The 23,398-nt window shown below is 44.3% G+C and overlaps 1 protein-coding gene across 2 annotated transcripts in view; it reads left to right on the top strand.

The window, feature by feature from the left end:
* ZNF398 (zinc finger protein 398) overlaps positions 1–23,270 on the top strand; it is a 34,634-nt gene extending 11,364 nt beyond the window's left edge. For both annotated transcript variants that reach the window (XM_022578607.3, XM_022578598.3), the window contains exons 5-6: positions 9,786–9,899; positions 11,299–23,270. In XM_022578607.3, the coding sequence (XP_022434315.1) occupies positions 9,786–9,899; positions 11,299–12,443 (1,259 nt within the window). In that variant the 3' untranslated portion in view covers positions 12,444–23,270. The remainder of the gene's footprint in view (positions 1–9,785; positions 9,900–11,298) is intronic.
* The last annotated feature ends 128 nt before the right edge of the window (positions 23,271–23,398 follow it).

The raw sequence follows: 23,398 nt of genomic DNA, 5'->3' as shown, positions 1-23,398 counted from the left end.
GGCATTTAAATAGAGCTTAGAGATAACCTTGTCCAAAGCCTTCGCTCATCAGTACCACACACATAAGGGCTATTGAGGGAATGTGTGCCCAGCTGTTCAGAAGTGCTAAGGGGCTGGGAGTCTGCCTGGTCCCTCGGGGACGCACTTAACTGGCAGACCCTGATGGCATCCACCTGGGAAAAGTGGATTTTGCCCAATTTGGGAGCCAGCTATCGTTAGTTAACTCTCCCTACTTTTTTTGGTTGGCAGCTCCTTGATATTGTGTGGGGAAGACTGCTAGTCAAAGTCCAGTTGTATTATTTCTCTCAAGTCCCACCTCTGTTATCAGAAAAATCTCATGCAATTTTTGTTCTTTGATAGATAGAAAGCTCACAGAAAATTCATCCTCCAGACGTGTCTATTAGATGAACTTCTCTGACAACCCACCCCCGCCCCATACAGTTATTTTTTCTAACATTTTATTATGAAAATTTTCAAACAATCAGAAAAGTTGAAATAATTTTACAATGAGCACCTAGATACCTATCACCTAGATTCTATCACTAACATTTTACTGTACTTCCCTATTACATATATATCCATCCCTGCATCCCTCTATCCCTGCATCAATACATCTTATTTTTCATGTATTTCAAAATCAGTACAGATATCAACACATTTCCCCCTAATTAGTTCAGCATGAATATCATTTACCTAGAGTTCAATATTTGTTTATATTTTTTCTTTTTCTTTTTTTTTAATAAATTTATTTATTTATTTTTAGTTTTGGCTGTGTTGGGTCTTCGTTTCTGTGTGAGGGCTTTCTCTAGTTGTGGCAAGTGGGGGCCACTCTTCATCGCAGTGTGCGGGCCTCTCACTGTCGTGGCCTCTCTTGTTGCGGAGCACGGGCTCCAGACGTGCAGGCTCAGTAGTTGTGGCTCACGGGCTTAGTTGCTCCACGGTATGTGGGATCTTCCCGGACCAGGGCTCGAACCCGTGTCCCCTGCATTGGCAGGCAGATTCTCAACCACTGTGCCACCAGGGAAGCCCTATATTTTTTCTTTTGATGTAAATTTTTCTTTTTAATTTTATTTATTTATTTATGGCTGCGTTGGGTCTTCGTTACTTCCTCTAGTTGCGGCGAGTGGGGGCTACTCTACATCGTGGTGCGCGGGCTTCTCATTGCGGTGGCTTATCTTGTTGTGGAGCACGGGCTCTACGTACGCGGGGTTCAGTAGTTGTGGCACATGGGCTCTAGAGCGCAGGCTCAGTAGTTGTGGCCCGTGGGCTCAGTAGTTGTGGCTCGTGGGCTCTAGAACACAGGCTCAGTAGTTGTGGCACACGGGCTTAGTTGCTTCGCGGCATGTGGGATCTTCCTGGACCAGGGCTCGAACCTGTGTCCCCTGCATTGGCAGGCAGATTTTTAACCACTGTGCCACCAGGGAAGTCCCATTCTCTGAGTTTTGAGGAATGTATATATCTGCTACCCCTATTTTTAAGAATGTGTAGGTGATTGTATTTAGGCAGTGTAACAGGTTGAATTTTATTAATCTCTGTATCATGGATATAAATAATGGGTCTAAAATCATATCACAAATAAAGATGGGTTATTTGATTGCAGAAAAATTCATTATTGGAAATGGCTCCTTGGTCACCTTTGTTAGGTACATGACATAGTCCTCAGTGAGAAAGAATGAGTGTATCATTTTATTGTTTGGGGATGAATGGAAAAGGTATAAATAATTTGGTTTTGAGATTATATATGAAAGTTTGATTTAGCTTTCATCTTGTCAATTTATTTTTACCTTGGTTTTTAAGACTCTGTTTGTGGGGGACTTCCTTGGTGGTCCAGTGGTTGAGACTTTGCCTTCCAGTGCAGGGGTGTGGGTTCGATCCCTGGTTGAGGAGCTGAGATCCCACATGCCTCGGGACCAAAAAACCAAAACATAAAACAGAAGCAATATTGTAACAATTTCAATAAAGACTTTAAAAGTGGTCCACATCAAAAAAAAATCTTAAAAAAAAAAGACTCTACTTGTGGGTAGTCACCCTTTATACTTTAATACATTTTTATTTAGAGTTAACAGTGTAAGCATTGCATTTATTTAGTACTCTGGTTTTATTCTTTAGAGTTTTAGCTTGCATTGGTGATTACCAACCTAGATATTTACCAGAACTTGAGGATAGAAGTCATATAATTTGGACTGATCAATATATATAGCCTTTAAAAAATTCATATGTTTCTAACCTTTAGAACCCTTAATATTTTCCTCCTTTTAGGTTTAATTATATTTTAATGCCTTTTTATTCATTTAATTCAGTTGTTTTCTTTTGGTTGCTCAAATTGTCAACAGGTGAGAGGACTTTTAAACTGTCTGCTGTGTCTCCTGTGTCCTTCTGGTACTGCCTCAGTACTCGTTTTCTTAAAAAAATATGTTCCAGGCTGTGTTGGGATTTCCAAGACTTCTCCTAGGCCCAGTAGTTTGCTGGGAGGACACACAGGACCTGGCATATAGTCACGCTCAGGGCTGAGATTTATTACGGTGACAGGACACAAAGCAAAATCAGCAAAGGTTAAAGGCACTCAGGGCAAAGCCTGGAGGGAACCAGGGGCCAGCTTCCAGAGTCCCCTTTCCGTAGAGTCTCATAGGACACACTTAATTCCTCCAGCGATGAGTTGTGACAACATGTGCAGTGTGTTGTCTCCCAGAGAAGCTCTCTGGGGACTCAGCACCCAAGGCCGGTCACGTAGGCACCCTCTGTCTGGCATGTACCAAGATTCCAGACTCCCAGAAGGAAAGTGGATGTTCAACATAAACCACACTGTTTGTACAAACAGCTTAGGGCCCAGTGAGGCACCCAACATATAGGAAAGCTTGATATCAGCATAGGGAGCTATTTGCCAGCCAAGCGCCAGCCTTGCAAGCAGGCCTCCTGAGGATAGGCAGTCTCAGGACTGCTGTGTTAACAGGAGCTTATTTTAGATTTTCCTCCTCCCAACACATTAAAAAAGTCCTGGTTCCTTTCGGCGGAGAATAGTATTAATTGTCTGGTCATCAAGGTGCATAACAGACTGTCCACACGGATGCCAGGTAGATACTAATGCTGGGCCACTTTAGTGACAGAACTGATAAAGTATTTTTTTCGTAGATTATTCTTCACTTTAACCATTTATATCATTTTTAACATCTTGTTATTATAAAAAAAAAGATTCAAAACTTTTCATTTTTGAGCAAGCAGCTTCTCTCTTCTTTAACATCATCATGTTTGCTTAATTTTTTTGGCCGTGCTGCGGGGCATGCAGGATCTTAGTTCCCTGACCAGGGATCGATCCTGGGCCCCCCAGCAGTGGAAGCTTGGAGTCCTAACCACTGGACCGCCAGGGAACTCCCCATCTTTGTTTAATTTTAATACACCTTGTAATTTTTATTAGATCAGTGTGTTTACATTAAAATTTTGATGTACGTTTAGAAACAATTTTCTAAAATTATGTTTGGATTTATCCATATTTCTTATAAAATAACACCCATAATTTATTATTGTATTCCATTTTAGAGCTTTAGGAAGAACTATGCATTGTAATTAAATAAAAATATGCATAGGTAGACTAGATTTGGGGATAGCAGTAGTGCCATGTGGCACCCCCTCCTTTTTATGTCCAGATATCTTAGAATTAGTTTTATGCTCTGTCTCCATCGCCATCATCTGAATCTGATGAAGGAAAAGAGAAATTATTATTCCTCCTAGGGAACCGTCATTGATGTCAAGTATCTTAGATAAAACGGCTTACAGTTAGTAGAAAATAGTAGTGAATGGGAGAATACAGAAAGATCTAAACCTGAGATTTCTGAAATTCGTCTTTAACTCTGCTACTAGGGCCAGAATACAGACCACCTCTGTGTGCGTGTGGCCATTATTTGGTTGCTGATAGTTTTAATATTGAACTCCAATAGTTTAGAATTCTTTGGAGGAAAGCCTTAACTAAGAAGTTCAGATGGAATAATTACCAAAAGCTCATTATCTAGCCCTTCTTCTAGTTTGGAAGCCATGGACTAGGGCCAAGATTCTAGAATGACCTATAAGTAAAATAAATTCATTCTCAAACCTTGTAGTCCTGAGGAGACTTCTTTGATCATCATTGTTTTGGGTGCATCACCCTTATCTCCTTTATCACCGTTCACTCTAATCCAGCAAGGCCACCTTTTCCTAAACAAAATCAGCGACTAAACACATCCAAATATGATAGTCCTTTTATTTTATTGTAGCCTATTTGCAAACAAGAATTACCCTGGAAATAAAACTTAGAGGTTTTAACTTATGACACAAATACTCAATATATTCACCTGCTATGTTACAGTTCTATACCTATTTCACAAAAGGTGCAAAAAAAGTTTTTATATCTTTACCAATGGTAGTTTCATGTGTCAAGTATTTTTTTAATAATTTTATTTATTTATTGATTGATTGATTTTTGGCTGCATTGGGTCTTCGTTGCTGCGCTTGGGCTTTCTCTAGTTGCGGTGAGCGGGGGCTAGTCTTCGTTGCGGCGCGTGGGCTTCTCATTGCAGTGGCTTCTCGTTGCAGAGCACGGGCTCTAGGCGCGTGGGCTTCAGTAGTTGCGGCTCGTGGGCTCAGTAGTTGCGGCTCGTGGGCTCAGTAGTTGTGGTTCACGGGCTCTAGAGCGCAGGCTCGGTAGCTGTGGCTCATGGGCTTGGTTGCTCCGCAGCATGTGGGATCTTCCTGGACCAGGGCTCGAACCTGTGTCTCCTGCATTGGCAGGCGGATTCTTAACCACTGCGCCACCAGGGAAGGCCCTGTCAAGTATTTTTATTTTCTGCTTAAGAATTCAAATCTCAGCACCAGTTTTTGTTTTAACTGAAGTATAGTTGATTTACAGTGTTGTGCCAGTCTCTGTTGCACAGCAAAGTGACTCAGTTATACACACACACACATTCTTTTTATATATCCTTTTCCATTAGGTTTATCACAGGATATTGAATATAGTTCCCTGTGCTATACAGTAGGACCTTGTTGTTTATCCATTCTAAATGTAATAGTTTGCATCTACCAACCCCAAACTCCCACTCTATCCCTCTCCCTCCCCCTCCCCTCCCCCTCCGCTCACCCCCCCACCCCTGGCAACCACAAGTCTGCTCTCTATGTCTGTGTTTCTGTTTTCTAGATAGGTTCGTTTGTGCCATATTTTAGATTCCACATATAAGTGATATCATATGGTATTTGTCTTTCTCTTTCTGACTTATTTCACTTAGCATGATAATCTCTGGTTGCATACATGTTGCTGCAAATCTCAGCACCAGTTTTTTTTTTTGTTCTTTTAATTTTATTTATTTGTTTATTTATTGGCTGCATTGAGTCTTAGTTGCTGCACGTGGGCTTTTCTCTAGTTGCAGTGAGTGGGGGCTACTGTTCATTGCGATGTGCGTGCTCCTCATTGCGGTGGCTTCTCTTGTTGCGGAGCATGGACTCTAGACGTGCGGGCTTCAGTAGTTGTGGCGCACAGGCTTAGTTGCTCCATGGCGTGTGGGATCTTCCTGGACCAGGGCTCGAACCCATGTTCCCTGCATTGGCAGGTGGATTCTTAACCACTGCGCCACCAGGGAAGTCCCTCAGCACTTGTTTTAACTCACTTAGTTCATAATACCTTTGTATACATCCCAGAACCTCAAGGTTCCAGCTGCTTTTCAGACAGTGTGGGGCCTTACCTGTTTAAAACATACACACACACACACACACATACAATAAGATTTCCTCATAGCTAAAATGACATTCAACCAGTGTAGATATTAAAATTTTATGTTTTCTTTTTGAAAGCCTTTCTATTTGAACTACCCCTCAAACCTAAAACCTCAGCATTTATCGACTCCCTCTTACCTGATCACTATTTTCAGTTTTTCTCTCTTCTGTGGCTTTCTCCAAAGCCTGCTGCTTGCAGGAACCAATGATTTTACTCTCATTTGTGTCTCTTTAAGTATCCACTATTGGGATTCCTCAGGCCTGTGCAGATGTGCTCTGAGTGCTGTTGTGGTGACTGGGCCAGTAGTTGCCCTACCGTCACCAGGCAGGTGACTGCATGAGGCCACCTGAGTATTCCAGTACTCCTGCTCCTTTTATTTCACTTCCAAAAGGTCCTCAGTTATACACCCCCACCACCCCCACCAAATGTAGTAGACACAGCCATATTACATGCATTCAGTTACAGCAGTGCCAAGACCCAATTATTTGATAAAATAAATATTTACTTAGTTTTACTGATCTAGTAAGCTCAATGACCAGAGGAACTTTAGCATCATTATTCAAAAAGAAGGGTTACCTTCCTGGGGTTCCCCAAGTTCAGTGAAGACATACTGAGCCAGTGGCTGTAATAACAATAGCCACTCGCATTTCTGGAGAACTGGCTTGTTCTTTTAGTCCTCCATAGCTTTTATGGTTGGCTGCTGACTAATATTGTAACAAAAGATTGGAAAGAATCCAAATGCCTATCAGTAGGAGACTCTTGAATAAACAATGGTACAGCTACAAAAAGGAATGAGAAAGCTCTCTGTATACGGCTACAGACAGATGTCCACAATATATTGGTAAGTAAAAAATGAAGGTACAGAGCAGTTTGTGTAGTATACCTCATGGAGAGGGAAAATACAAAGATGTACATATGTTTGCTTATATTTTTCCAAGAAAGAATGCAAGATTAAAACAAAAACCAATGAGAATGGCTGCCTATACAGGGAGGGAGAGATTAGAGATGGAAACTAGACCTCTCTGAATGTACCTTATTTTATAGTTTTGATTTTGGAGCTTTGTAAATATTTTACATTAAAAAAAGTAAAAATCAAACACACACTGAAATAACTAAACTGTATACCACAAAAAAATCTTAAATTGAGTCCATATTTTTGTTAATAATATTAGTCTTATTTTGAAATGTACATTCAGATAAAGCAAAGATTATGTAGTGTCGTTAGGAACCAAGATTCTCAGGATAAGAGGGAAAAGATACAAGCATAAAATCAAAGGATTTAATTAAAGCCCTGTAATCTTAAATATGAATCATAAATATTAATATAAACTCATGACACTTTCCTTTTTCTAAAAGGTATGTATTTTATAGCTTTGTCCATTGAAAAGACCTAGAAGCAGTGACAACCTATTAGCAGTTAGCATCCTTATCATCCAGATTGTTGTCTCTAAATCCCGTTTCTCAGAGAGATTATTGATTGTGTGCTTGGAGCAGGAAATGTACAAGATGAACCTGCTCTAGTTTGTCGTACCAGAAATAAAGGAACCTAGATGTTTGATGATGTGAAAAGATATAGAACTGATCTGAAGGGGCTCCCGCTGGCCAAAAAAGGGACAATTTGAGCGTTAAAAAGAATAATGACTTGAACTTGTTTACAAAATGGAAATAGACTCACGGACAGACTTAAGGTTACCAAAGGGGATAGCGGGGGGAGAGGAGGAGGAGATAAATTAGGAGTTTGGGATTAACACATACACACTACTATATATAAAATAGATAAACAACAAGGACCTACTGTATAGCACAGGGAACTATATTCAGTAATAACTAAATGGAAAACAATCTGAAAATATATACATATATATGTATAACTGAATCACTTTGCTGTACACCTGAAACGAACACAACATTGTAAATTAATTATACTTCAATTTAAAAAATGGTTAAAAAAATAATGGCTGCAATGGATTGAAACTCATCCAGTGTATAGCATTCTATGAGTTCATAATGATAAACTAAAGAAAAAAGTCAAAACCACTTGAATCACATTTGGAGGTTCTAGAGCACTAACTCATTATTCAGAAAATTGACGAATGAAGCAATTAAGCATTTTAAAAGTCTCATATTTTTGATGAATAGACAGTTCATCCTTCGGATGTCTGTTAAAGGATCCACTTCCTTACACTCAGTCTCTCACTGCCTGTTTATATATGTGTGTGTGTTTATAAAATCTTGGAGAAAAAAAGATAAGGTTGGATTATGGTTAATACACTTCAGCCTTGTAGCTCAAAGTAGGAAGTTGGAAAGACAAACTGCCACGTGTGCAAGAACCTGTATTTTTCCGTCTGTCTGCATAAGCTGACAGTCTTTGGGGCCTTAGTCTTGTCCAACCTCTTATTTCTCCTTTGGGTGTGACTTTAGATTTCAGTGGTCTCTAACAGATTTGAAAGGCATCGAGCAAAACACTGAGTTCTAAAAAAAACAAAACACTGAGTTCTGTTCATTTGCTAGGAATAAAACCATAACCTTCATACAAGGCTTTTTTCATAATTAATATAGAGAGCTTGAATTTATTCTCCGGACCCTGTCAGCATGCCAGCTTGTCCTTTTAGGCCAAAAAAGGCTATATAGACCTCGGCTGGAATAGCAAGCACAGCTGTTTCTGTACTGACCAAATGAGGCATGTTATGTGCAAAGCCTTTAGAGGCTGTTCTTTTTTTCTTTCCAAAAGAATCCCCAAGGCCTGAGGGACTTGCAAACACTATTCTCCCCACTCCCAGTGTTCAGGAAACAATAACCTATATCATTAATAAGTAGAAGTAATATGATCTCTTGGAAATAACCCAGAATTGGGAACCTGAAAAATGTTTCTGAGCAGTCAGATCTGTGCTTAAACCTAACTTTGTAATTCTGGAAATGTATTTTTTTTTTTAAAGGATCAATTTTATTTATTTATTTTTGGTTGTGTTGGGTCTTCGTTGCTGTGCACGGGCTTTCTCTAGTTGCGTCGAGCGGGGGCTACTCTTTGTTGCGGCACACAGGCTTCTCATCGTGATGGCTTTTCTTGTTGTGGAGCATGGGCTGTAGGTGCGTGGGCTTCAGTAGTTGTGGCATGCAGGCTCAGTGGTTGTGGCTCGTGGGCCCTAGAGCACAGGCTCAGTAGTTGTGGCGCACGGGCTTAGTTGCTACGTGGCACGTGGGATCTTCCCGGACCAGGGATGGAACCCATGTCCCCTGCATTGGCAGGCGGATTCTTAATCACTGTGCCACCAGGGAAGTCCCTGTATTTGTTTTCAAATTAACATTTTTTTAAAGCTTTCGGTTCATCTTTTTTTTTTTTTTGGTGTATTTTAAAGCAAATCTTTTTTTTTTTTTTTTTTTTTGTGGTACGCGGGCCTCTCACTGCTGTGGCCTCTCCCATTGCGGAGCACAGGCTCCGGATGCACAGGCCCAGCAGCCATGGCTCATAGGCCCAGCCGCGATCCTCCCGGACCAGGGCATGAACCCGTGTCCCCTGCATCGGCAGGCAGACTCTCAACCACTGCGCCACCAGGGAAGCCCCTAAAGCAAATCTTTGATAATATAGCTTTTCACTGTAAATACTTCCTTACTGGCCGTTTACTTAACCTCTGAGGGCCCCCCCTACTTAAATGGAGAAAATATTCCCTGCTTCATTATTTCATAAAAAAGCTGTGAGAGAAAAAGGTGAAAATACTTTGAAAGTAAGTGTGCTAATGAAATGAAAGGTACTAATAAATCTAGATTATTTCAGAGTGTCATCTCTAATATAAAAATTTTGATTTGTTTTGAAATGGGCTCACCGAAAATAGTGAATCAAGGTGAGTCTATCATGTAAAGATTCATAAATTTGGTTTCATTTTGAACGGGTTCTCTAGATGTTATATGCATTTTTTAAAAGGCTAGTTTCATTTTGTTGTTATAGTTAATTAGAGATAAATATTTGGGCAAAATGTAATATTCAGCAAACCAACATGATTATTTCCACTTTCTGAGTCAAGCCCTGAAGGCCATTCTCTTCCCCCACAAACAGAGCCTGGCATTTCAACATCGGATATTCTGTCTTGGATTAAACAAGAGGAAGAGACCCAGGTCGGCACCCCACAGGAGCCCAAGGAGAGTGACATGTGCAAAAGCACCTATGCCGGTGAGTACTGAGGCGCCCAGACCCAGCTTATGCCAGGACCACTGAGAAGAAACGGTAGAGGAAGTCGGGTTGTGGATGCAAGGAAATGGGTGAGGAATGAGGAAAAGGGGGAAAAAAGCATGTTCAAGTAAGTTAGAAATGAAACGGAAATCAAACCAAGATACATTTTAAGTGAGAAAACATACTCTTAAGTGTAAAGACAAATTAGAAGTGTCCGAGGAAGAAAAACAAGTGCATACAGATGCACCAGAAGTATGAGGATGGGGAAGGACAGAACATTTGAAGAGCATGCAGAAAGGACAGAACAAAGCTAGGGGGTGGGAGAGACAAGCAGTGGAGACAGCAGTGTCTTGGGAGAGGCACAAATGGGAATGTTAATGAAGAGCTCTCCCTCAGGAAGAACAGTGACATGAGAAGAAACATGCGTCTTCTAAGACATTTTAGCACCATGTATATTTTGCCATCTGAACCAGAAGAGAATCTCAAGGTCAGAAGAGACATGATCGTTCATGCAACTTAATGCAACCTGTTTAACTTCTATGCTCTGTGCTTAGACCCTGGGGAAAAAAAAAAAGACAGTTTCTGCTCTTCAAGAAGTTTATATTGGGGACACACATATCAGTGCTAGGCATGCCTATTATTAAATGTCAAGGGTGAGTGGGATGGATGACTTGTATACAAGAAATAAGAAGTTCGGAGAACATCACGTCTGTTTTAGTTTAGGTATTTAGATAAGGCCTAAAGAAGGATGCAAAGGGACTTCCATGGCGGTCCAGTGATTAGGACTCTGCACTTCCACTGCAGGGGGCTTGGGTTCCATCCCTGGTTGGGGAACTAAGATCCCCGCAAGCTAGGATGTCAAGCTAGAATTGGCCTTAGAAAATAGGTACTATGTGGTTGGGTATAATCTGGGAAGATGGGAAGAGAGGAGATGCATTCTACAAAAGGGAGGGCAGAATGATTAAAGACATATGAGCAGAAATGTGTACTTTATTTTCCAGGAAAGTAAAGAGACAGCTAACTATAGTGAAGGACTTACCTGGCAGAATACAAAGGAACAAGATTAGATAAATACGTGATTTTAGGCCTAATCACAATAGGCAACAGAGAACATTTCAGAGCCTGTGAGCAGAGGTGGATCATAATGAAAGTAATGCTGGGAAGATTGATGCCAGGGTTCTTCCTGTCCAAACGGGGAGCGCTGAAGAGGTTCGGTAGTAAATTCTCCGACATTGGCCTCAGGGACTACAGACACCCTGGTTATTATCTCAGCCCTCCACTGACTTCCTTATCTGGGCCAATGGGAGCTCAGAGCAGCCTGTCAGAGCTGGGCAGGGACACAGGAGAGTTGCTGGGACACCTGTTGTCGACAGGTGTGACTCTGAGTCCTTTCTTTCAGACGAAGAGCTTGTCATCAAAGCTGAAGGCCTCGCCAGAGCCTCCCTGTGCCCCGAGGTGCCCGTCACCTTCTCTTCTCCACCAGCAGCAGCTAAGGATACGTTTCCGGACGTGGCCTTCAAAAGCCCGCAGTCTGCGCCCATGGCGCCGTTTGGACGTCCAGCCACCGAGCTGGCCGAAGCTTCTGAGGGACAAGTGACTTTCACTCAGCTGGGCAGCTACCCCCTCCCGCCTCCGGCCGGGGAGCAGGTGTTCTCGTGCCACCACTGTGGCAAGAGCCTCAGCCAAGACATGCTGCTGACCCACCAATGCGGCCCCGCGGGGGAGCGCCCGGCCCCCTGTGCCCAGTGCCCCAGGCACTTTACCCCGCACGCCGACCGGGGCCCCCAGCCGCCCGCCAGCGAGACACCACCCACCTGCCCGCACTGCGCCAGAACTTTCACTCACCCGTCCAGACTCACCTACCACCTTCGGGTCCACAACAGCACCGAGCGCCCCTTCCCCTGCCCCGACTGCCCCAAGCGCTTCGCCGACCAGGCGCGCCTGGCCAGCCACCGGCGAGCCCACGCCAGCGAGCGGCCCTTCCGGTGCGCGCAGTGCGGCCGGAGCTTCAGCCTGAAGATCAGCCTGCTGCTCCACCAGCGGGGCCATGCGCAGGAGCGGCCCTTCTCCTGCCCTCAGTGTGGCATCGACTTCAACGGCCACTCGGCCCTGATCCGCCACCAGATGATCCACACGGGCGAGCGGCCGTACCCCTGCCCTGACTGCAGCAAGAGCTTCATGCGCAAGGAGCACCTGCTCAACCACCGGCGGCTGCACACGGGCGAGCGGCCCTTCAGCTGCGCTCACTGCGGCAAGAGCTTCATCCGCAAGCACCACCTCATGAAGCACCAGCGCATCCACACGGGCGAGCGGCCCTACCCCTGCGCCGAGTGCGGCAGGAGCTTCCGCTACAAGCAGACGCTCAAGGACCACCTGCGCTCGGGCCACGGTGGCGGCTGTGGTGGGCATAGTGACCCCTCTGGACAGCCGCCGGACCCCCCGGGCCCCCTGCTAACTGGGCTCGAAACCGCTGGCCTGGGCGTTAACACCGAAGGTCTAGAGGCCAATCAGTGGTATGGGGAAGGGACTGGAGGCGGGGTTTAGTAAATCTCTCCTTTCAGGGTTAGCCGTGCTGGCAGCGGGGCAAGAGGCAAGCCCAGAAGCCCCTGCACCCCGCTAACCCGGTGGTAATGCCTGCCTGGCACGTCAGTGAATTTGGGGTCCTGTGCACTTGACTAGAGGCGTGCTTGAGTTTCGGAACTTCACAAGAGCCGCACATTGTGAAACCCAGGAAGACCTGGAAGAGAGCCCAGCTTCCCCATCTTTTCAAAAACATTACCTAAGCGGGAGTTATAAGAATGTTGCAGAGAGGTTGGAAAGCAAGATTCGGCCTCTGGTGATCCATCAGTACGTCGAGGCAGGTGCGTGGAAGAGCCTCCAAGGCTTGAAGCCCATTCTGCGGCAGAGAATGTTTAACTGAGCCTTTCATCACCTCCTTGATGGTAGGACGGTTCTGGAAGAAAGTGCCCAAGCCTGGGCACCACTCCTGTTCCTCCCAGACAGTGGCTCCAGTTGGCTCACGTGCTTGGGTACTGTCTCTCCCGAAATGATGACTCAAGACTGCCTTCCTAGGTCTCCTAGATGAATTCTTCTAATATATTTTGTTTAATACTGGATGAGCAAAAAATTTGACTTTAAAACCTTAAGGAGAACAGTCCTTTCACCAGCTTAATTTGAAGCATTCAGGCTTTTACTGCCATTTAAACTGCTAGAAACTTTTGCCGGGGTCCTGGTTAAAAATTTGGGGGCAGCATTCTCAGCCCCAGCTTTAAAAGCTAGAGATCCCCGAGAAGTGACAGAAGAGCCTAGAGTTTGTGCCTGAACCATGTTTCTTAGAGTCACTTATGTCGTATTCTTCCTTATTGTTTGCAAGCAAGCAAGCTGGCTTTTCCATTCCCAGTGTCTGATATTCTGACAGTCATCAGCAGGAAAGGTCACAGCGCTTTCCAGAAGCATTACAGAGTTTTGGAAAGTGCCAGTGGACTGTCACCTTTCACTTCCGCAGTAGTGAGATGATAGTTGCAATGCCGCCTTCTTGAGCCAGCAGAGTGTCTGTTCACCACCCACCCCCACCCCCACCCCCCGGCGATGGGCAGATTGAGGGACTTCGTAGGCCCCTGAGAGCTAAGCACCAGGCGTGGATGAGGACAGCCTCTTCCTGCTGGCTTTGCTTCTGGGGACCTTGGCTACCGTGTGTTCTCTTGTCAGGGTCAGTCAGTCACCTGGGAGCATCTGAGCCTGGTCCCATTCCCAAGTGGCTTTGCAGTTGGGCCCCTTTCCCTTTACAGATCTCAGATTGTCATCTGCAAAATGAGGCTGGTGAAAGGAAAAAAAGTGAACCTTTAGAATTTAAAAAAAAAAAATTTTGTACATTCCTTCTCCTGCCAAAATCCTATCTCTATCTCTGGCTTTTATCCAGGCAAAGCAAAATAAGACAGCAAAATCAAAGCAGCGACATTCTTGCTGAAACTTGACTGAAATCAGTTTGATTTGTTGTTTTACTCTTGCTTGGAGACTGAGGTAGAAGACAGAGAATGCAGAAGTCCTAAGTCTTGGGCAGAAAAGTTGTTTGTACCTGTACTCTCCTGTTTCCCCTGAATCTTCCTGAGATGGCTGTGACAGGGTCTGCGAGTATTTAGACAAGACACTTTCTTGATGAAATGATAAGGGAAGGACCCATTTTTTCCCTTATCACCCAGCCCAAACCTCACCCTGCCTAGTTATGTGTAACTACACTATAGGAAAAAAGTGTCACCCCCAGCTAGCTTTGCTCCTGGGAATGCTCTGTCTGAACATGCTGCTCCTTAGGATAATCACGTTTATAGAACATCTGTGACATTCTCAACACCAAGCATCATGGGAGGCCTAAGAAATGTGTATGAGACCTATTCCACTGTCATAACTTATAGTCTAAAGGCAAGGGTATGGGACAAACCAAGAGAGATGATAAACAGAGCCCTGGCATATGGGATTAAGAGTTTTCTAGCTAGAATCTGGACCCATACCATGGAAAATTGGGGGGTTCTGGGGATCCCAAAACCAGGGTTCCAGCTTTACTGGTGACCCACTAGGAACCTGAGTGTGAGATCCAGCTCTGGTTTGTATCCTGATCTTCCTAATGAAAAGGAAGAAGAGTCAGATCTCTATGTGGTGAGGTCCCTTTTCTGAACAGATGGATTTGAGCATTCGCCAGGGTTTGCTGGAGAAGGCACTCCTACACTAGGTGTGATGACGGATGAGATGGAAATTCTTCTTTACTCAGAGGTTTACTGAGGACACAGAGCTTATTAATGAAAGAGACCTGTGGTTTAAAATGCTGCAGATAGGTCCCACAGTCCCTTTTGCAAGGAACTGTAGCCAGCAGGGGCCCGCACTTTGGCAAGAAGTGAACAGAGTTCAAATACCAGTGAGGCAAGAGCTGTGAAGCTGAATGAGAGGGAATGGGCAGCATCATGCCAGAAAGATGGAAGTAGATGTTATCCAGTCCTCAGCGCTTGAACAAACTTGGGGCTCAGCTACTGTACATTCTGGTCTCCTTTCCCTCCACCAGTCCTCTACCAGGTAGAACTCCAGGCCAGCTCTTAGTTCGAGTTTGTTTGCTTAAGATTCAAAAGTGGATAAGTAAAATAGACCAGTGGAAAAGATAAGTCCAACAGAGAGGTTCCAGTGTGAGGAGAAACGTGGTCCATCAAGGGCTCCTGAGACAAACCATACACCTAAGAGTAACTGAGGATTGGTCTTCCTGACCAGACACAGTGGGAAAGAGGAAAACCTAGAAACGTGCTCTTCATCAGTCTGCCCGCTGGGCTGGGAAGTCTGTACTGTCACATAAATAGGCACCATCTCCTTGGAGTGGATCCAGCTTGTTGACTGTAACCAGATTCACTCTTTGCTTACTAGATTTTTCGTTATCACCGTAAGATGAACCTCTGGCTCAGCCACAGATGTGAACATAAATGGAGTTGATTGTCCAGAAAGTGAAAGAAGACTCTGACCTTTTCTTCTGGATATTTGTTACTGGAACACCATGGCTGGGCTCTAGCTACTTTACGTAACTTCCCAGCAGTGCTTTACATAACTTCCCTCATCGTTAGTAATAGTCTGCGGACTTTCTGTTGGGGGACTCTGCTGGGCTTCTTTTTGGAGCATTTTTAAATATTTGGGTGTCCATGCCTATCTCAACCAGGACCAGACCTTATGGCTTACTAGGGAGTAACAAACGTTCACTGTCTCAGTTGGCAACGGTCTTGTTGATGATAAAAGAGGGCCCGAGTTCCTTTATCTGTTCATTCCGAATGGGATGGTGAACCCAAATTTCTGCTCAGATTTCCTCTTGAGGAGGGGCCGGGCATGCTGTCCCACAGCCACATCCCACATTGTAGCTTCTTAGACAATAAAGAGCATCCTCCTCAGCTGTCTGAGGGCTGCTGAGGAGCGATGAGGAAAAGCAAGTCTCCCCGAAAGGTTCTCACAGACCAGGGACTCTGTTATCATCAGAGATATGTTCTTTCTGTGTGCTCGGTGGACACCTTTGACCCTGTTCCCTTCACTCGACAAAGGAAGCAGTCTTCTCGCAGGGTTTTACACAGAGGACATTCTTTGACTTGGGAAGTGTCAGGCTCTTACAAGCAAAAGATCCTCAAGTTAGGGCAACTTGGTGGGAGATGGGAGTAGGGAGTGCTTGGGCCTTGTAAGGACATGCCATGTGGGTTAGTACAGCTTAATGGCTTAAAGCAGGGACTAGATTCAGACCTAGGTTCAAGTCCTGACATCATAAGAAGTAACATATTATTTAGCCATCCTAAGCCTAGTTTCCTTATCTATAAAATAGAATGGTGCTATGTCTTGGAGGTGTCAGGGTTTGGGGGGAACCTGTGAAAGTGCTTAGCACAGGGCCTGGCACACGGAGGTGTCAGGGGGCAGCCATCAGGAAAGGTGCAGGCCCAACCAGAGAGGGGAAGGTGCAGAGAACTGAGGTCGCTCAGCAAAAGCACGTGATTGCTTGATGACATAGCTTTTGCCTTCCATCTTTTGCTTCCATTTAGCCTGTTAGTTTACTCTGTCTTTTCTGTATCTCCTGGCTCCCAAAAGTTTGTGTGCGCCATGACACCAGGTGGTTCTGATTCTCTTGACTTTTCTTAGTTCACATTCTAACATGTGGGATCTGGCCCAGCTCCTCTTTCTATACCAGGCCACAGAAGTCTCCATCCAACCCTTGGACTGGCTGCCCTTGGGTTACATGCTCATCTTGGTTCAGTCAGCTGTAGTCAGGCGGGAAGGTCCCAGATCCCAGGATCCGTGGGCCTGGTAGACTGACATGGGAATGGGCAAACGGTGGCACAGTGGGGCATTCCTAGTACTGCGAGGAGAGGAAAGACTCTGTTTCACCTGTATCAGGCTTGCTTGAAAGGCTTCTACTTCATCAGCACATCCTAGACCAGAGCTCATGGCCCCTGCGTAAAGGACCTGGAAGGTGCTGCTTCTGTATCTTGCAAAAGAAGTAATTTGTTACTTTCTAGGGTGTTATTCCTCCTTTCTGTCCCAGCTCCACTTTCTTTTTAAATATGTAACTCTGGCCATAATTCTATTTATACACACATACACAATGACTTCTGTCAGCTTGGTCAAATTGCCTCTTCAAGACAAAACATAATTCTGCCCCTTAAGACCAACTGCCCACTGAAGAATGCAGAGAGATACAGTCAAATCAGAGAGGCCTCAAAAGTACTGCGCTGCAATGCTCTTAAAATTGCCAGGTTACATTTCAAATAAAATATTTGGTAAAACCTCATTGGGCTACGTGGCTTTGTGTCTGCTATTAGCAAAGCCAGCATTTACTGTAAAATCTTGAAGCTGGTCTAAAAATTAAGCTTCCCAAGAACTGGGGCCATGTCTTCTTTTGTATTCCTTCTGGTGCCACGTGCTGTCAAGGACGTGGATGCTTGATGAATGATCATGCAGTGGGAAGACCACCTGCGAAGGGATTACAAACGATTCTGGTTGTAGCTTAACATTCTCTACCTGCTTGGTACAGAGCAAGCCACTTAGACTGTGTAGATCTCATTTTACTAGTTCTAAAGGGCAGATTGAACAAGGTGGTAGTAGAAGGTCCCTTCCAACTCTAAAATCATAGAACTTAAGATTTTACTTCCTGGTCCTGTTTTCCTTGTCTGGTTTCTCCCCAGATTCTGCCCTATTGAGTGATTCCTTTGACACAGCAGAATCAACACCTTGGAGAGGTATGCGTTATTACAGATTAAAGAGTCTCATTCTAACCATATTATGATTACTCCAAAACCACACAAACTGACAAAATTCTAGCAAAACTATAAAATTTCGTTTTAATACACAGCATGTGTTTGACTGCACTTTTAAGCATAGGAAGACACACCAAAGTAATAGTTGTTCTAGGGTGCTGGGGTCATTCAGTGGTTACTTTTTCCTGTATATTTTGTGCAATGTAAAACGTTTTGTATATAGCACTTCTAATGCTTTTATAAGAATAAGGATTATCATAATGAAAGAGGTCCTGGAAAGGAAGTCAGGGAGCCTCTTGCTTTGGTTTTCTCACTCGCAGTGTGAGGCTAGTATACACTTTACCAAGTTTACCTAAGGTGTGGTGAGGCTCAAATGAGGGAAGGTCTTAAAAAGTGCTTTGAAAGATACTGCAAGCCTAAGAAGAAAGTGTTGATGTAGTAGGTGCAGGAGAATTACTTGTTGATCAGTTAAACAGTTTCCTGGATGTTACTTAAATGATGCTTCTCTTCAGTCAAGACTGGGCAGTGGCTGTTTCTTCACTTCCAGTTTGCTTGCCTGTGCTGGGGGGAAGCTAGCCTGAGACTGCGATTCGGGAAGCAGTGAGAGAACAGAAGTACGTGTGGGCAGAGACTGAAAAAAAGTTTGATGCAGAAAATATCAGGGTGACATATATAATGTGACCTATATAATGTGCTGACTTCTATCAGCAACTCCGGCGAGACAACCAGTTTTATGTATATGAGGAATTATAACAAATTGGAAAGGCAGGCACATTCCTGGAGAGATTGGTTTAAACAGAATTCAAAATTAAGGCTGTATGTAAAGCTATGTACATCAAATCAGTTCTTGGCTTTGAGGTTATAGTTTTAAAAAAATTATACAAGAAAAACAATATCTGCAAGCCAACCTCAATGAGTAAACAGCAGAATAAAACAATGAACAAGAATAGTTAAGTCAATCATTTTTTATTATTAGTAAGTAATAATTTGGGATGTTTATGCCCCCAGGGAGATTTGTGGGGCTGAGACAAGGATCTGAGGAACAGCAGGGAGCCCTTCTTATGCTACTTTGTTCTTGGCCGGTCATTACAATAACCTGGGGAGCTAAAAAAAATATTTATGTCGGGGCTCACCCTGGCATGATTTGATTCATCTGGGATGGGGCCTAGATGTTTTGTTTTGTTGGTTTGTTTTTTTTTTTGCGGTACGCGGGCCTCTCACTGTTGTGGCCTCTCCCGTTGCGGAGCACAGGCTCCGGACGCGCAGGCCCAGCAGCCATGGCTCACGGGCCCAGCCGCTCTGCGGCATGTGGGTTCCTCCCGGACCGGGGCACGAACCCACGTCCCCTGCATCGGCAGGCGGACTCTCAACCACTGCGCCACCAGGGAAGCCCAGATGTTTTTTGTTTTTTTGGTTTTTTTAATGTTTTGTTTTTTAAAGTTCCCCCAAGTGATTCTAAAGTGCCTGCAAGTTTAGAAGATCATAGAAAGAGAAAGTGAATTATTGGACTGGAAATGACCAGTTAGCCTGCTTTCCCAGAACAGGGAGCTGTGGATTGAAGATGAAAAAAAGGATTTTTGAATCCACAATGGGAAGTCATAATTTGATTCTAGAGGCAGGACTCGGAAGGAAATAAGGCTATGGGAATGGTTGCTGAAAAAGTTCTGACTGATCTCAGTAGTTAAGTTAGGAGCTCCAGAGGCAGCATTCATTTCAGCTGTGCCCACTGCAGGCTCTGTCCAGAGACCTGGTATGGACAGGACGCTGCACGAGCACAGGTGGGAACAGTACCAGTGCCTGCACCGCCGTCCTCCCTAACCTCCATCATGGTGAGGCCAGCACCTCTGTGTAAGAGCAGTTTGCTGAAGAACCGAAAGGGACTGTGGTGACGTCATTACCAGCTCAGATTTAACAATAATACACGGTTCTAATACCTTATTTGTTGCTTTTAGAGAAACCAGTATTATTCTGCATGAACACTAGACAATTTTGAATGAGTTTTGACCATTTATAATAATCAGCCCAGGGACTTCCCTGGCGGTCCAGTGGTTAAGACTTCGCCTTCCAATGCAGGGGGTGCGGGTTCGATCCCTGGTCGGGGAGCTAAGATCCCACATTCCTCGCGGCCAAAAACCAAAACATAAAGCTGAAACAGTATTGTAACAAATTCAATAAAGACTTTAAAAATGGTCCACATCAAACAAACGAAAAAAAACCCAAAAACAAACAAACAAAACAAAAGAAATATATAGTCACCTAAATGTTGAAGGGTTGCCCACTGAGAAGATTCGAGAGGATGTACTGCAGTTATCACCAACATAAAACATGTCTTCTGCATAAAGGATTTCTGAGCCCTGGTCCCTGTGTTTAGGACTGTCGAGTAGCTTACCCAGTCACCAAGCCGTCACATATCGAGGAAAGTGCCATAGAGTCATTAAGAACTGAAGAGAACTTCACTCATCTACTGTGTCGAGACTTGCAAAGAAAGTGATAGAATGCCTATTTGAAGTAGGCTGAGAATAAATTCAAGAGGGAAAAAGTAGTATTTTCTCCAAACTTTGCATAGGTATAAAGCAGAAATTTTCAGAAGTCACTGAGAAAGAGAGGGAGAGGGAGAGAGGGAAAAAAAATACGTGTGTGTGTGTTTGGGCATTTAAGTTTGAATTAAAATGTTGGCAGAAGGTGGATCTGAAAAAGGCAAGGATATTGAAAGCTCATTAGCAAGAGCAAATTGACCTTAAAACTGTATAATACAAAATATCTGACTGTGTTCCCCACATGAACACTTTCTGCGTCTTCTAAGTAGTCTGGGAGCTTTATCACCTTACCCCCAGAGACCCTCCCCTTCACATAGTCTTGCCTCTGATTTTTAGTTATACTTAGGATGTCAATGACTCTGAAACCTAAGGTATTATCCTTCCTTGGAGGTTGGCATAAAGCATCCTAAAGTGAAGATAAGGAAGTTGTAACAATGGACATGTCAGTGGGTGAGGAGAGCTTGAGGATTACATTGCAGTCCTTAAGCCTGCTTTTTAAACTAAGCAAGGAGCGACACTGAGGTAGAAGTGCAGATCTGGTTACCCTCTTCACTTAGCTAAGCGTGAATCTAGAGGGTTTCTTCCTCAAATAAAGCTTGTAGTTGTTGAAAGGACACGGAGTGCACAGGGAACACCAGGAATTAGGGAGTGGCAGACACGTGTGTTAGCGGTCCCCAGAGAAACAGAACCAAAAGGATATATAGAGATATATAAGAGGAGATTTATCAGAGGAATTAACTCATGCAATTATGGAGGCCAAGAAGTCCTATGATCTGCCAGCTGCAGGCTGGAAAACCAGGAAAGCAGTGGCGTAATTCATTCCGAGTCCAAAGCCCCAAAACCAGGAGCACCGATGTCCAAGGGCAGAAGGCGATGGCTGTGACCACTCAAAGGAGGAGCAAATTTGCTCTCCCTCTGCCTTTTTGTTCCACTCACGCCCTCAGCGGATTGGATGATGCCCATCCACGCTGGTGAGGGCATCTTCTCTAATCAGTCTTGGATTAAATGCTAATTTCTTCTGGAAACGCCCTCACAGACACCCAGAAGTAACATTTTACCAGCTCTCTGGGCATCTCGTGGCTCAGTCAAGTTCATGCATAAAATCAACCATCACAACACATAAATGTTCTGGCATTTTTGAATGGCCTCTCCTTTAGTCCAATACCCTGTCCTGAGCAGAAGCTATCTAATTCCTAGGTGAGGAGATGAGAAGCAGCCCATTCCCACCTGAGAGACTGAGGGCCCAGCCCCGGGTCCTTCCCCTACGAGAAATGTTTATTAACAATGATACTTGACATCTATAATCCATTTCATCCAGTTGCTTTCTCCTCCTCAGAAAGTTAGATAACTGCCTCAGAGTTACTCAGTAACTCACAGAAACAAGTCTGAGGACTGGACACCTCTCCCAGTGAGGGTCTCTCCCACCCTCGCATCTCTCAGCCCCATCAGCCTGTTGGTCACTGGAGTCCATGGTCCATGGACAGCAGCCCCCTCCTCGTGCCCTTCTTGTTTTCCTTCTGGGAAGTGTCCCCCAATCCCCCCATTCACCATGCATCTGCTGTATCCACTACTGGTTTTTGTGACCTGTGGTTGCTAGGGTTGGCAGTTATAAGATAGATAATGCTAGTACCACGAAGCCTGTGCATTTAAATCCTGTTTGAGTTGAGTAGCTTTGCTCATATCTCATGACAGTGAACTGAACTCTGGCTGCCAGGGGTGAAAGTACGATGGCTCTGTGTGTGCAAAATTCACCCTCTGTGAAGGAGAAACGTAAAGTGGATATACTATGTGGTATCTTATTGTGTAAAAAGAGTAGTAGTTATAAGTAGTTTAATGCTTAGGAAGGGAAGTAATTTTAACTACTTTATATTGAAAAGATAGCTTAAACCCTTGGGACTAACCTAGCTTCTCTTCCACCTCTAGGAAGGAGGGAAGATGTTGATGATGTATAGGTCAGAATGTGTGCTCTGAAATGTGTCTCACTGGTGGAAATGAGTTTACTTGGAGCTTTTCAGAGCTTTTACTTGCCAGTTTCCTCTAATAATAGTGACATGATATTTACAATCAGGGGCAGCCTATGGCCAAGGAACAGAGGGAAGAAAATCACTGACTTCTGGGAACATAACCTTTGCTAACCTGTAAGCTCCTTGAGAATAGTATTAAGTCTGTGAGATACTCATTCTTTATCCTGGAAGTATGCCTAGCAGAGAAAGTACTTGATAACTGTCCTTCTGAGTATGGTGCTCTAAGTACATGTCTCACTTGGACCAATAATGCCCTTCCATATACTAAATGCAGTGGAACAAAAGAGTACTAGTCTGGGGTGGCTCTCTGGAAGGTCTGCCTCTACACAGGGCGATAATCAGCCTTGGAGATCTCTGTCTTAACAAGATAGGAACTAGTCATTTAGGAAGACAGACACTATTTTGAGGATAATTACAAGGACTTACCTTTTGGAGGTAATTACTTTTGTTGGGTGCCTATAAGCACTGTTCTCATTTGATTTGTAACTGTGGAATAGACATTATTTTCTTCATTTATATATGAAGAGACCAAGTGAAGCTCAGAGAAGTGAAATTGCTCACAGTTACAGCTAATGAGTGGTGATTTTGGAATTTAAACTCAGGTATATCAAACTGCAAAGCCCACCCGCTGCCCAAGCAGCAGCTGGCGCATAGTAGGTGCTCAGTAAATATTTGTGGAATGAGTGAATGAGTTTTCCCCTTCCCATTTCTTCTCCATCAGCCTATCTTGTCCTCTCCCCCGCTCCTCCTCTGACTTGGCCTGACGTTTCAAAGTGACGTTGACTTACATTTAAAGGTTCTGGAAGAGGCTGCTGTTAAAATGCTGTGAGTGCACCTTACCTGGGAGGAAGAGTGTGGCCCTCTTCTGACACAGACCAGGTCACTTCTCTGTCAGCCAGGCCAATGCAAAGGCCTGGAGTTGATCCAGGTAAATTTGGATTGAGAAGAGGGAGAGTGGGGAGGTGAAGGCTGCAAAGGAGTGAGGCAAGAGGAAAGGCCAGAACAAAGAGTCTGGAGACAATTGCCAATTTTTCAAAAGGGTCAGGTCCTTTGGGATGGGATCCCCAATAAATATTAGCCGAATTAACAGAAATCCAGCCCCAGGGCCCGCCTGCCTTGCTGGGGACTCTAGGACAGGCAGGTATGAGAGGCATACCCGCGCAGGGTCACTTTGGGGGCGG

Source organism: Delphinapterus leucas, chromosome 9, assembly GCF_059928025.1.
Source record: "Delphinapterus leucas isolate spDelLeu-1000000601 "Yukka" chromosome 9, BTC_Dleu_Yukka2, whole genome shotgun sequence".
NCBI classification, from domain to species: Eukaryota; Metazoa; Chordata; class Mammalia; order Artiodactyla; family Monodontidae; genus Delphinapterus; species Delphinapterus leucas.
The sequence above is the reverse complement of the archived record's forward strand: the minus strand, read 5'-3'. Positions and strand labels throughout refer to the sequence as shown.